The sequence below is a fragment of the Astatotilapia calliptera genome, chromosome 4, assembly GCF_964374335.1.
Source record: "Astatotilapia calliptera chromosome 4, fAstCal68.1, whole genome shotgun sequence".
In the NCBI taxonomy this organism is placed as follows: Eukaryota; Metazoa; Chordata; class Actinopteri; order Cichliformes; family Cichlidae; genus Astatotilapia; species Astatotilapia calliptera.
Genome location: NC_137425.1, coordinates 109,122 through 122,002, shown reverse-complemented (window position 1 = coordinate 122,002; position 12,881 = coordinate 109,122). Strand labels below are relative to the sequence as shown.

General features: G+C 42.9%; 1 protein-coding gene across 1 annotated transcript; it reads right to left on the bottom strand.

Moving 5' to 3' along the window:
• Positions 1-11,234: 11,234 nt before the first annotated feature.
• On the bottom strand, positions 11,235-12,881 carry gh1 (growth hormone 1). The gene is made up of 6 exons (XM_026163621.2): positions 12,804-12,881; positions 12,577-12,710; positions 12,040-12,156; positions 11,794-11,937; positions 11,575-11,721; positions 11,235-11,495 (listed from the first exon to the last, which is right to left on the bottom strand). Exons 1-6 carry the CDS (start codon positions 12,820-12,822, stop codon positions 11,433-11,435), a joined length of 624 nt encoding a protein of 207 aa, XP_026019406.1. The 5' UTR covers positions 12,823-12,881; the 3' UTR covers positions 11,235-11,432.

Genomic DNA, 12,881 nt, shown 5'->3' with positions numbered 1-12,881 from the left:
TGTCTGTCCGGCATGGTGCTGTTCCCGAACCAGACAGTGATATAGCTGCTCAGGATGCTCTCAATAATTCCTTTATATAAGGTGGTCAGAATCGGTGGTGGGAGCCGGGCCTTTCTCAATCTTCTCATAAAGAAAACACGCTGACAGAAATCTCCCCGTGTAGTGAAACGGGCCTTGGATTACCGCTCTCCGTCTCTGCTGCATGAGATCATTTTCCTGCAGCACTGTTGACATTTTCAAGTTGTTGTTGCGGGTTCAGCTGCTTTAGCATTTGGTCAGGGTCACATCAAAGATGGTAGAGGAGAGAGCAAAGATGGTAGAGGGGAGAGCAGGAGTCCAGGGTCAGCCTCGGCTTTTCCGGGCCGACAAAGCAGCCTGTAATCAAGCATAAAGAGAAAAAACAAAACAAAACAAAAACAAACGAACAGGAAAATCATGTTGTATTGGCTGTGTTACTCAGAGAGGGGAAAAACAACGGGACCAGGCCCTGTGTCAGCCTTCTCTCCCCCTTTTTTTTTTTTGTTTTTTCTCACCATATAATCCTCTCATAACCCACCAAGCTGACAGGACAACACAGGTACATGTTAAAATTCTTAAGATCATGTTTAAAGCACAAAAATGGAATTTTCTTTCATTTAGTAATCACTTGTATTAATCAATCAGAAGAAAACATGTCACAATTTGACTTTTATTAACCACTAAATTTGTCGTGTTATCACTGGTTGTGATAAGTTGTTGTCCTGCAACCCAGAGGGTTTATTTGTTAGTAGTGGATAAACTTTATTGTGTAACGGCGGGTGTATGTTAAGTTTCACTGCTTTAAAGTTGCTGGAAAATCTTCACATGTTCATGGGTGTAAGCTGTTTCTTCATTGCGTGTATGTGCGTTTGTACATGGGCTAATTTAACGTTTTTTCTCAAACGAGGCATTTCTCTAGCACGTGCCTCTCTCTCACATTTCTCTGCTTGTGTGTGTTTTTGTTTCACCTTCTTGTTGTGATGCTCCAGGCGCCTTCCCAACCTCCACAAGTCTGTTGGCCGCAATTTTATGTGTAAAACTTCTCTTAATTTCTCCTTTAATTCTCTGCTAGCTGCTGTCTTTTCCACAGCTGCTGATTCTTGCTGAGTTTGGTTTCCATTACTATAATTTTGCTTCGGCCGCCGTGCTTGTGGGGGCAGTTGGTCCAGCCCCATAGCCACCTGTATCAACACACTGAGAGATTTATTTAATATCATTTTCATTACTGTTAAATAGACTAGCAGGCAAGACGCCCACCTTTGCACTGCAGACTACATGCCAGTCTCCCAACACACTCCTCTCTGAGTTTCAGCTTTAAACTCCAACATCATTCACACCCCAGTCATTCAACACCTTATTTGTAGTATCATAATCAGCAAAATCAGCGTTTTACTTACAGGCATGTATCATTGTTTGCAAATCAAAATTATAAAACTCAAAAACATGCTAAACAGGAAGCAAAGTCCTCTGTGCACGTCACCGCTCATTTGCATGTTCACACACCGTCTAAAAATAGCTCGCAGCGCTGCAGTGCGCTGTCGTCACACACAGGGTCACACAAAGCTCAGACAAAACTCTTTTATTTTATATTACAAAGACGTCTTATATTTACAATCACTGACAGGCCTGACAGATTCAGCACCTAACAAATTTCGACAAATTTAAAATAACGGGTCTCACCAAAGAAAGTCCAACTTTTTTGTAATCAATTAACCAGTATCTGTTTCCTCCAGAACAGCCTATGGCCTGATTTCTAAAGAACCTAAACAATTTCGACAAATTTATCATAACGGGTCCAACCGAAGAAAGCTTCGCTTTTTTGTAATCAATTAAACAGTATCTGTTACTTCTGGGAACAGTTTCTGACCTAACTTCTAAATCCCTAACTCAATTTAACTTTGTCCAAACAAGCACATGACACCGTTTTAAACGATGAGGAGTCTCGGTAACTCCTAGCTTATTTCGGGATGCCCTGTACCCCACAGTTAAAGCCAAACTGAACTACCCCTGTTCGCCGACAGGTCAAGACCGCGCGTCCACGGCCAGGAGGGGGCGTAACCCCCGGGCTATGTGCTTCTTAGCAGACTTCTGGGCTGCCGTCCTATAATAATTTTCACCTAACCGATTTTGAGAAATTTTACCATAACGGGTCTCACCGAAGAAAGATAACTTTTTTACGACCAATTAAACAGTCTCTGTTACTTCTGGGAACAGTTTCTGACCTAATTTGTAAAACTATTAACCAGTCTCTGTTACTTCTGGGAACAGTTTCTGTCCTAATTTCCCTACCAAACTACCTGAGCCTTCAGCTCAATATCCAGGGACTCAAACCCAACATTCTCTGTTACTTCTGGGAACAGTTTCATATTTCTTCAACTTCATTAAATACTCTTAAGCAACTTTAACTGCATACCACACGGTGATTCTCATCAAAATCAAAACAGACACTCTACCAGTAATTTCAGTGAGTAGACTTTAATTTAGTCATATCCAATTTGGCACATTTTGGAAATCATTCAACAGGTAGTGCCTTACCTTTAGATAAGCCGGCTTTTGTCCACTCACATCAGACCACTGGCTCGTGCCTGTCCGTTCGACAACCTCGGACCGTCCAAACTTTTAAATTCCACCCCAATACCACAGGACGAGCCCCCAAGCTGTTATGTTCAAAATATTGGGGATGGAGACAAGAGAAAAAACCACAATAACAACACTGGTCCGGCCGGGTTGAGTCAAACGATGATTTAATGATCACACACGTGGGAGATGGACACTGATGCAGACAGCCTCAAAATCTCAAAATGGTGGAGCATTGCTCAAACTTTTATAACCTCTGGTGCCTCCACCTTATCATAAAAAGCCTAAACATTCACATGCTCTCTCTCACACAGCACCTAAGCTACAACCTTGGCTCCCTGTTTATCTGCTCCTGCTGAAATGGGGCAGAAAACTCCAGCACACTCTGTTCTCTTCTACTCAGACAAATTAGACAATAACCTTCTGCGAACAGTATTTCTTATAACTCAGCAATATAATGCATCATAAAACAATATCATTCATTCACAACAAGTCAGCAATTTAATGTAATGCAAATCAGTTTAACTAATGCAATAGTTATCAGCTTCTTCTAATTCAGGAGAATAATGCAAACTAAAACTACATAATAATTCACAATCTTTAATTAGGGGTATAACATGGCATAAAATAATATCATAATTTTACACCATAATATCCTAATAGAGCGATTAGAACATGCTGTAGGTATTACAGGTTCTGCACTGCAGTGGTTTGTATCATATCTATCTAATAGACTCCAGTTTGTGCATGTAAATGGAGAGTCCTCTTCACACACTGAGGTTAATTATGGAGTTCCACAGGGTTCAGTGCTAGGACCAATTCTGTTTACATTATACATGCTTCCCTTAGGCAGCATCATTAGAAGACATAGCATACATTTACACTGCTATGCAGATGACACCCAGCTCTATCTGTCCATGAAGCCAGATAACACACACCAATGAGTTAAACTGCAGGAATGTCTTAAAGACATAAAGACCTGGATGGCCGCTAACTTTCTGCTTCTTAATTCAGATCAAACTGAGGTTATTGTACTCGGCCCTGAAAAGCCTAGAAATATGGTATCTAAGCAGATTCTTACTCTGGATGGCATTACCTTGGCCTCCAGTAACGCTGTGAGGAACCTTGGAGTCATTTTTGACCAGGACATGTCCTTCAACGCACATATTAAACAAATATGTAAGACTGCTTTCTTCCATTTGCGCAACATCTCTAAAATTAGAAATATCCTGTCTCAGAGTGACGCTGAAAAACTAGTTCATGCATTTAATACTTCCAGGCTGGACTACTGTAACTCATTATTATCAGGATGTCCAAAAAACTCGCTGAAAAGCCTTCAGTTAATCCAAAATGCTGCAGCAAGAGTCCTGACAGGGACTAGAAAGAGAGAGCATATTTCTCCTGTTTTGGCTTCCCTTCATTGGCTTCCTGTTAAATCCAGAATTGAATTCAAAATCCTGCTCCTCACATACAAGGTCTTAAATAATCAGGCCCCATCTTATCTTAATGACCTTGTAGTACCATATCACTCTATTAGAGCACTTCGCTCTCGCTCTGCAGGCCTACTTGTTGTTCCTAGAGTATTTAAAAGTAGAATGGGAGGCAGAGCCTTCAGTTTTCAGGCCCCTCTTCTGTGGAACCAGCTTCCAGTTTGGATTCAGGAGACAGACAATATCTCTACTTTCTTTTTTTTTTTTTTTTTTAAGATAAGATAAGATAGAACTTTATTAATCCCTCGGGTGGGTTCCTCTGGGAAATTCGACTTCCAAAAAGCAAAGCAACGACCGAAGTTACAGTTACAGAATTGTTATAGTTTATATATATATATACACACATACATATATATATATATATATATATATATATATATATATACACACATACATATATATATATATATATATATATATATATATATATATATATATATATATATATATATATATATATATATATATATATATATGTGTGTATATATATATATATATATATATATATATATACACACACTTAAGTGTGTATATATATATATATATATATATATATATACACACACTTAAGTGTGTATATATATATATATATATATATATATATATATATATATATATATATATATATATATATATACACACTTAAGTGTAACTAAGGGAGGATTCAGGATCACCTGGTCCAGTATATATATATATATATATACATACATATACACACACACACACACACACACACATATATATATATATAAATACAGAGACAAATATAAATAAAATATACAAAGGGGATAAATAGAATAAATAGGAATAAAAAATAAAAATACAAGTGAATTGCACATTTCAAGTATTGAGTCTATTGCACTGTTGACTATTTACAAAAAGTATTGCATCATCCAGAAGGGCTCCCGCGCTGTCATCGCTGTGGACCGGCTGTACGTGGATGGACAGCTCCACCGCGACCCCAACATCACTCCGTGGCTGTATTAACCTCACACCAGATAAGAATCAGCTACACCATTTCCCTATCCACTCACACTAACTTGCATTAACATCTGTTTAACTTACCAGTATCAAATCGCATCTTAAAGTGTGATTTCATAGCAGAATTAACACCGTCACTCTCCGTCAGTGATTTAATTGGAATGTTTACGTTTTGTTTCTGTTTTTTTTTTCTTCTCGTTTTTTTTAAATCTTTTAATTTTTTTATTTTTTCCCCTCCTCTCTTTTCCCCCTCTTGGTTTTATGCTGCTCACCCCTGTCCTTGGTTTCTTTCTTTATTCCTTTCACTGCCTCGATCACCTGCTTCGACACTCATCCACAAACATCCTTTATTTCGACACATACGCACCATGCGCTCAACGGCAGCACATTTACATCAGTCAGACAGCGCACACAGTCATATAAGATACACACACACACTTAAGCCAAGCCTACTCATATTAGTAACTATGCATACACAAAGTCAGACTCAGGGAGCATCTCGCCACACATTTTTTCTCTCTCTCCTTCTCTTTATTTATGAACAAGTGACGTATTCTCTCCACCTGTCTAAGCGACGCACACAGCATACATCCCTAGTTATACACAAACATCTATGGGTACACTGAGGTTCATTACATGGAATATAAATGGAGCTGGCTCCAGAGAAAAGAGGTTAAAAATATTTAACCAACTCAATATCTCTACTTTCAAGATTAGGCTTAAAACTTTCCTTTTTGCTAAAGTATATAGTTAGGGCTGGACCAGGTGATCCTGAATCCTCCCTTAGTTATGCTGCAATAGACTTAGGCTGCCGGGGGATTCCCATGATGCATTGAGTTTTTCCTTTCCAGTCACCTTTCTCACTCACTATGTGTTAACAGACCTCTCTGCATTGAATCATATCTGTTATTAACCTCTGTCTCTCTTCCACAGCATGTCTTTTATCCTGTCTTCTTTCTCTCACCCCAACCGGTCGCAGCAGATGGCCGCCCCTCCCTGAGCCTGGTTCTGCCGGAGGTTTCTTCCTGTTAAAAGGGAGTTTTTCCTTCCCACTGTCGCCAAAGTGCTTGCTCATAGGGGGTCATATGATTGTTGGGTTTTTCTCTGTATCTATGAAGCGCCTTGAGGCGACTTTTGTTGTGATTTGGCGCTATATAAATAAAATTGAATTGAATTGAATTCTGGGATCTTTGCTCACCGTTCTCATGATCATTTTGACCCCACGGGATGAGATCTTGCGTGGAGCCCCAGATCGAGGGAGATTATCAGTGGTCTTGTATGTCTTCCATTTTCTGATGATTGCTCCCACAGTTGATTTTTTCACACCAAGCTGCTTGCCTATTGTAGATTCACTCTTCCCAGTCTGGTGCAGGTCTACATTACTTTTCCTGGTGTCCTTCGAAAGCTCTTTGGTCTTGCCATGGCGGCGTTTGGAGTCTGACTGTTTGAGGCTGTGGACAGGTGTCTTTTATACAGATAATGAGTTCAAACAGGTGCCATTCATACAGGTAACGAGTGGGGGACAGAAAAGCTTCTTACAGAAGACGTTACAGGTCTGTGAGAGCCAGAGATTTTCCTTGTTTGAGGTGACCAAATACTTATTTTCCACCCTAATTTACGAATAAATTCTTTACAAATCCTACCATGTGGATTCATGGATTTTTTTTTCACATTCTGTCTCTCACAGTTGAAGTGTACCTCTGGTGCAAATTACTGACCTCTGTCATCATTTTAGGGGGAACTTGCACAATCGGTGGCTGACTAAATACTTTTTTGCCCCACTGTATATATATATAATATTCTGTAACTGTAACTTCTGTCGGTGCTGTGCTTTTTGGAAATCGAATTTCCCAGAGGAACCCACCCGAGGGATTAATAAAGTTCTATCTTATCTTATCTTATCTATCTTATCTTATTGTGGTGGTCCCATGATCAAAAGGTCGGGGATTCGAATCCACTGAACGGCTACCCTGAGGTACCCCTCAGCAACATACCATCCCTAGACACTGCTCCCCGGGCACCCGATGGCTGCCCACTGCTTCACAGAGTGAATGGGTTAAACACAGAGAGGAATTTCCCCACGGGGATCAATAAATGATCCAAGATGGTGGCGCGTGAACAACGCGAGGCTCAGTGTCTCTCCAGAATCTGCTATTTAGCGGTTTTTTATCTACTTTTAACCGGATTATTCATCCAGAATTGCTGTGCGTTGCTGACCTACAGCAGACAAGAGCTTCTGGACATCTGGACTCACAACTCCAACAGTTTTATCGCCGATCTCCGACTCATCCCAGAGATCTCCAGAACACCGGAGGCTGCCCACTCTCCCCGGCTGGGCGGAAGTGCACGCAGACGGCGCCGAGATCGTAAACAAAGGCGAGGTAGGCACGGAGGGCTACGGGCTAAGCTAAAGCTAACACCACACCGGCTGCCTTTACCCAGTATTTTTCTCGCCAATGTCCATTCTCTGGCAAACAAAATGGATGAGATACGGCTCTCCATCACTAACAACAGACGGATTATGGACTCAAATGTCATGTTTTTCACCGAAACATGGCTGAACAACAGCTGCCCGGACAATGCTATCGAGTTAGCAGGACGCCACACACACCGAGCCGACAGGCTAGCAGATGACTCCGGCAAGACCAGAGGTGGAGGTTTGTGCATTTATATTAACAATGCTTGGTGCATGAACTCCACTACTACTGAGAGTCACTGCTCACCTAATGCGGAGTTTTTAATGGTCAAATGCAGACCTTATTATCTCCCCAGAGAATTCACTTCAATCATACTCACTGCCGTGTATATACCCCCCGATGCTAATGCTAGGTTGGCCATGAAAGAACTTTCTGCAGCCATTAACAAACACCAGAATAAACACCCCGAGGCTGCTTTTATTGTTGCTGGCGACTTCAACCACACCAACTTAAAGACAGTCCTCCCCAGATTCCACCAACATGTCTCCTGCCACACCAGAGGAGACAAGACTTTAGACCATGTGTATTCCAACCTGGCTGGAGCCTACAAAGCCACACCCCTCCCCCACATTGGACAATCGGACCATCTCTCCCTGTTCCTCACACCTCGGTATTCACCACTCATCCAACGTGTGAAACCTGCTGTGAGGACAATTAAAGTGTGGCCAGAGGGGACAGACGCAGTGCTCCAGGACAGATTTAAAAACACAGACTGGAATATGTTCACCCACACAGACCTGGACCAGTACGCCTCATCTGTACTGGATTACATCTCCAAAACCACAGACAGTGTCACCACCCAGAAACGGATCACCATGTACCCCAACCAGAAGCCTTGGATGAACCGGGATGTTCGTCTCCTCCTGAAGGCCCGCAACACTGCCTTTAGGTCAGGAGATGCACACGCCTACAGTACAGCCAGGGCTAATCTAAAGAAAGGCATCAAAAAAGCCAAACACCATTACAAAAAGAAGGTAGAAGAACACTTCTCCAACTCCAACCCCCGACGCATGTGGCAAGGACTCCAGACCATCACAGACTACAGGACCACCAAACCCTCCCCCGCATCCTCTGATGTCTCCTTCCTCAACAAGCTCAACAACTTTTATGCTCGTTTTGAGCGAGGGAACCCCACAACCAAAGCAGACATGACGCCAGACCACCAACCTATGACTCTCTCCCCCACCGATGTAGGAGCGGTGCTGAGCAGGATCAATGTCCACAAGGCTGCAGGCCCTGATGGCATCCCCGGGCGTGTTCTCAGAGCGTGTTCTGGGGAGCTTGCAGGAGTGCTCACAGACATATTCAATCTGTCCTTGGCCCACGCTGTGGTACCGGCCTGCTTCAAATCCACCTCCATCGTCCCGATACCCAAAAACTCCAACCCATCTTGCCTCAATGATTACCGCCCAGTAGCACTCACCCCCATCATCACTAAGTGCTTAGAGCGACTGGTCCTAGCACACTTCAAATCCTGTCTCCCCCCCACCCTGGACCCCCACCAATTCGCATACCGCCGGAACAGGAGCACAGAGGATGCAGTCTCCATCGCACTGCACTCTGTCCTCTCACACCTGGACAACAACAACAACACCTACGCCAGAATGCTGTTTATAGACTTCAGTTCAGCATTCAATACAATCCACCCCTCACAACTCATCAGGAAACTGACAGACCTGGGTATCAGTTCCCTCATCTGCAAATGGTTACTGGACTTCCTGACCAACCGCCCCCAACATGTCCGGCTGGATAACCGCTGCTCATCTAACATCACAATGAACACCACAAGGCTGTGTGATGAGCCCTTTCCTCTACTCCCTCTTCACCCACGACTGCAGACCTGCTGATGGTTCCAACACCATCATTAAGTTTGCAGATGACACCACGGTGATTGGCCTCATCAGTGACAACGATGAGGCCGCCTACAGGGAGGAGGTGGATCGTCTGGCTGAGTGGTGCGACAGAAACAACCTGCTGCTTAACATCCACCCATCCACATTAAGGGGACGGCTGTGGAGCATGTGAGCAGCTTCAAGTTCCTGGGAGTCCACATCTCCGAGGATCTCACCTGGACGACCAACTGCTCCAAGCTGGTCAAGAAGGCTCACCAGTGCCTCTTCTTCTTGAGGACTCTGAGGAAGAACCACCTGTCCTCAGACATCCTGGTGAACTTCTATCGCTGCACCATCGAGAGCATCCTGACCAACTGTATAACAGTCTGGTACGGGAACTGCTCTGCCTCGGACCGGAAGGCGTTGCAGAGGGTCGTGAAAACTGCCCAGCGCATCGCCGGAGCACCACTTCCTGCCATAAAAGACATCTACAGGAAGCGGTGTCTGAAAAGGGCTGGGAAAATCATCAAAGACCCCAGTCACCCATCACATGGACTCTTCACCCTCCTGCCCTCTGGGAGGCGCCACAGGAGCCTCCGGACTAAGACCACCAGGTACCGGAACAGCTTCTTCTCCACAGCTGTCAGACTCCTGAACTCTGCCTCCTGACATCTGACCCACGTTAAACTCATGGACTGAACATACACACACCCACAATGGACAACTGTACCCTCAAACACACAATAATAACATGGAGTGAACCACCACTCACAACCACTAGCACTTTATATAGCCTCTGTAGAAACTATCTACACCCTCACTTATCTTAACTGCACTACTGTATAGCTCTGTGTAAATAATCATTCTGTACATTCGATAATCTTTAATCCTACAACTGTTTACAACTTGCATAGTTCCCATTTCTGTATAGCTGTATATCCCAGATTCTGTAAAGTTATTTATTTCATATTCTGTATAGTTTTTCATATTTATATCCTGTTCATATCCTGTACATAGCTTGTACTCACTACAGCCTGTACATACTTATAGTTATAGAATATTCACAACATACTTCATACCGTGTACATTATAACATACCATAATAGACCCATTTCTGTAATATACTCACATATCTATATTATTGCTAATATATATTGTAATATATCTATATCACTAAAGCACTTCTGGATGGATGCAAACTGCATTTCGTTGCCCTGTACCTGTGCATGTGCAATGACAATAAAGTTGAATTCTATTCTATTCTATTCTAAAGTATACATTATTATTATTACTATATAACTTTGATTTTGTCAGTATTTATCATTTCTAGTCTTTTGGTTTTATTGCTGGTGTTCTTAATATTCTGGTTTTTGTCTGTTCCATGGTTGCTTGGTCTCCCCTGTCAGTTGTGTAAATGTATGCTATGTCTTCTAATGATGCTGCCTAAGGGAAGCATGTATAATGTAAACAGAATTGGTCCTAGCACTGAACCCTGTGGAACTCCATAATTAGCCTCAGGGTGTGAAGAGGACTCTCCATTTACATGCACAAACTGGAGTCTATTAGATAGATATGATACAAACCACTGCAGCACAGTACCTGTAATACCTACAGCATGTTCTAATCGCTCTAATAGGATATTATGGAGTATCGAACGCTGCACTGAGGTCTAGCAGGACAAGCACAGAGATGAGTCCACTGTCAGAGGCCACGAGAAGATAATTTCTAAGCTGAAGTGTTCGAGTCAGTTTTTCTGCCATCGATATGGACCTCAGCTTACGTCAGCGTGTGTTTCTGTGTAAGAAGTCACAGCATAAAGAATAAATCCCCCAAATAAACCAGAAAGAACAGACTACATATAAATGCAACACATTTATTTCACAGAATGACATCATTTCCTGTTCACACCTTGCATCACAGTTATGTCAGAAAAACTTACGATGTCATGATTACCACTGCTATTATTATGCTATTGCTAATGCTAACACATGTAAGCAGAGTTTGCTAACATGAGGGCGGGGCTACAGAGCAAGTATCAGTATCAATATCAGGTGGAGTTACAGAGTGCAGTTTGCTTCCGGAGAGAGTCGACATTTAGCCACCGTCAGGTAGGTCTCCACCTGTAACACAAATGTCATCTTCACCATCATTACATCATTGTCATCATCACAGTGACATCACCATTATCCACTGCCTCACCTTGTGCATGTCCTTCTTGAAGCAAGCTAGCAATTCATAAGTTTGTCTCAGTGATTCGTTGCCTCCCAGACTTTGATAATAGTTTCCGTAAGGAGCGTGCTGGAGGGCGTCGCTGTCAGGATAATTCTCTGCTTCATCCTGATTGGCCTGTAGGGTCAGGTGGTTAGTTGCATTGGTACCATACATGGAGCAATATGTTTGTGGAATTTATCTTCTCACCCTGATCAGCAGCAAGATTCCCGTTTTAAGCTCAGACAGCCTTGGTGAAATCTGGTTCCTCAGAGAGGAACCTCCAGAGAGAGAGCGACTGGGAAACTCCCAGGACTCGACCAGTCGATAGGAGATCGACAGCAGCTTCAGGACCTGTGACCCATCAATAAGCAGACAACAGCTTCAGAAGATTTGCGCATGTGTAGTACTGTGTACTGCTGTGCAGTGTTGCGTAGTACTGTGTAGTTTAATGACCGAGCTGCGCTGCGTCTCGTGTTTGTCAATCGGGCTGATGATGTAATCAGAGTTGCAGAAATCCTGCAGGAAGATCTTGTTGAGCTGACGCTGCTCCTCTGTCTGCAGAGAGCTCTCCTATGACACACAAAAATACACAGGTACATACAAAAATACAAAAAATACACAGGAATACCCGTGTTTTATTCCAATGTTAGTTCTGACAGCAAATTTTAATATCGTTTCATAATTCTTAACTGAATATCCTGAGATTATAGCTGACTGTGACTAAAATGTAAAGTGTAAACGTCTGCTGTGTTTTTACCAGTGACAGTTCACAAAGTGTCTCAGTTCCCTTGACATCAAATCTGAAGTGTGTCCATATGTCTGTGTGCATCTAAACTCACTGCACACGTTGAATATGCAGAACATTTTGTTGAACACATTTTGAACATAGTTTCTGTCCTGTGCATTACATTTAGTCTTTTTCAGAAAGAAGAAAGATTGTTGATGAAGGTATTGGTGAACTCTTGTCTGTCTGAGCTACTGCAGGCTTACAAAGTCCGAGAAGAGTCTCTGGGCGAGCAGGTGCAGGTGCGTGACTCTGTTGACTGCAATGGAGAACAAACGCTGGCTGTCTGTGATCTGCTGAGAGGAGACGCCCAAACACACGACCGACAGCAGGAGGACGACTGACAGACAGACAGTTTCAGACTTTGTTAAACATCGGTTTACTTTGCATAAAGCAGCGGCCCCTTCTCGTGGTGGAAGCCCAGATGTCTTACCCGAGTCCATGGCTGGCATCAGTTCAGGCTCTGTTTGCGGCTCAGACGATTATGATGTGAGTCGGTGGTTCTGATGTT

Excerpts from the sequence above, each read along its gene's own strand:
- gh1 (XM_026163621.2), bottom strand. Across the intron at positions 11,938-12,039 it reads ACGAGACGCAGCGCAGCTCG|GTCCTGAAGCTGCTGTCGAT; the intron begins GTCATTAAACTA and ends GATGGGTCACAG. Across the intron at positions 11,496-11,574 it reads TCAAGAAGGACATGCACAAG|GTGGAGACCTACCTGACGGT; the intron begins GTGAGGCAGTGG and ends TTTGTGTTACAG.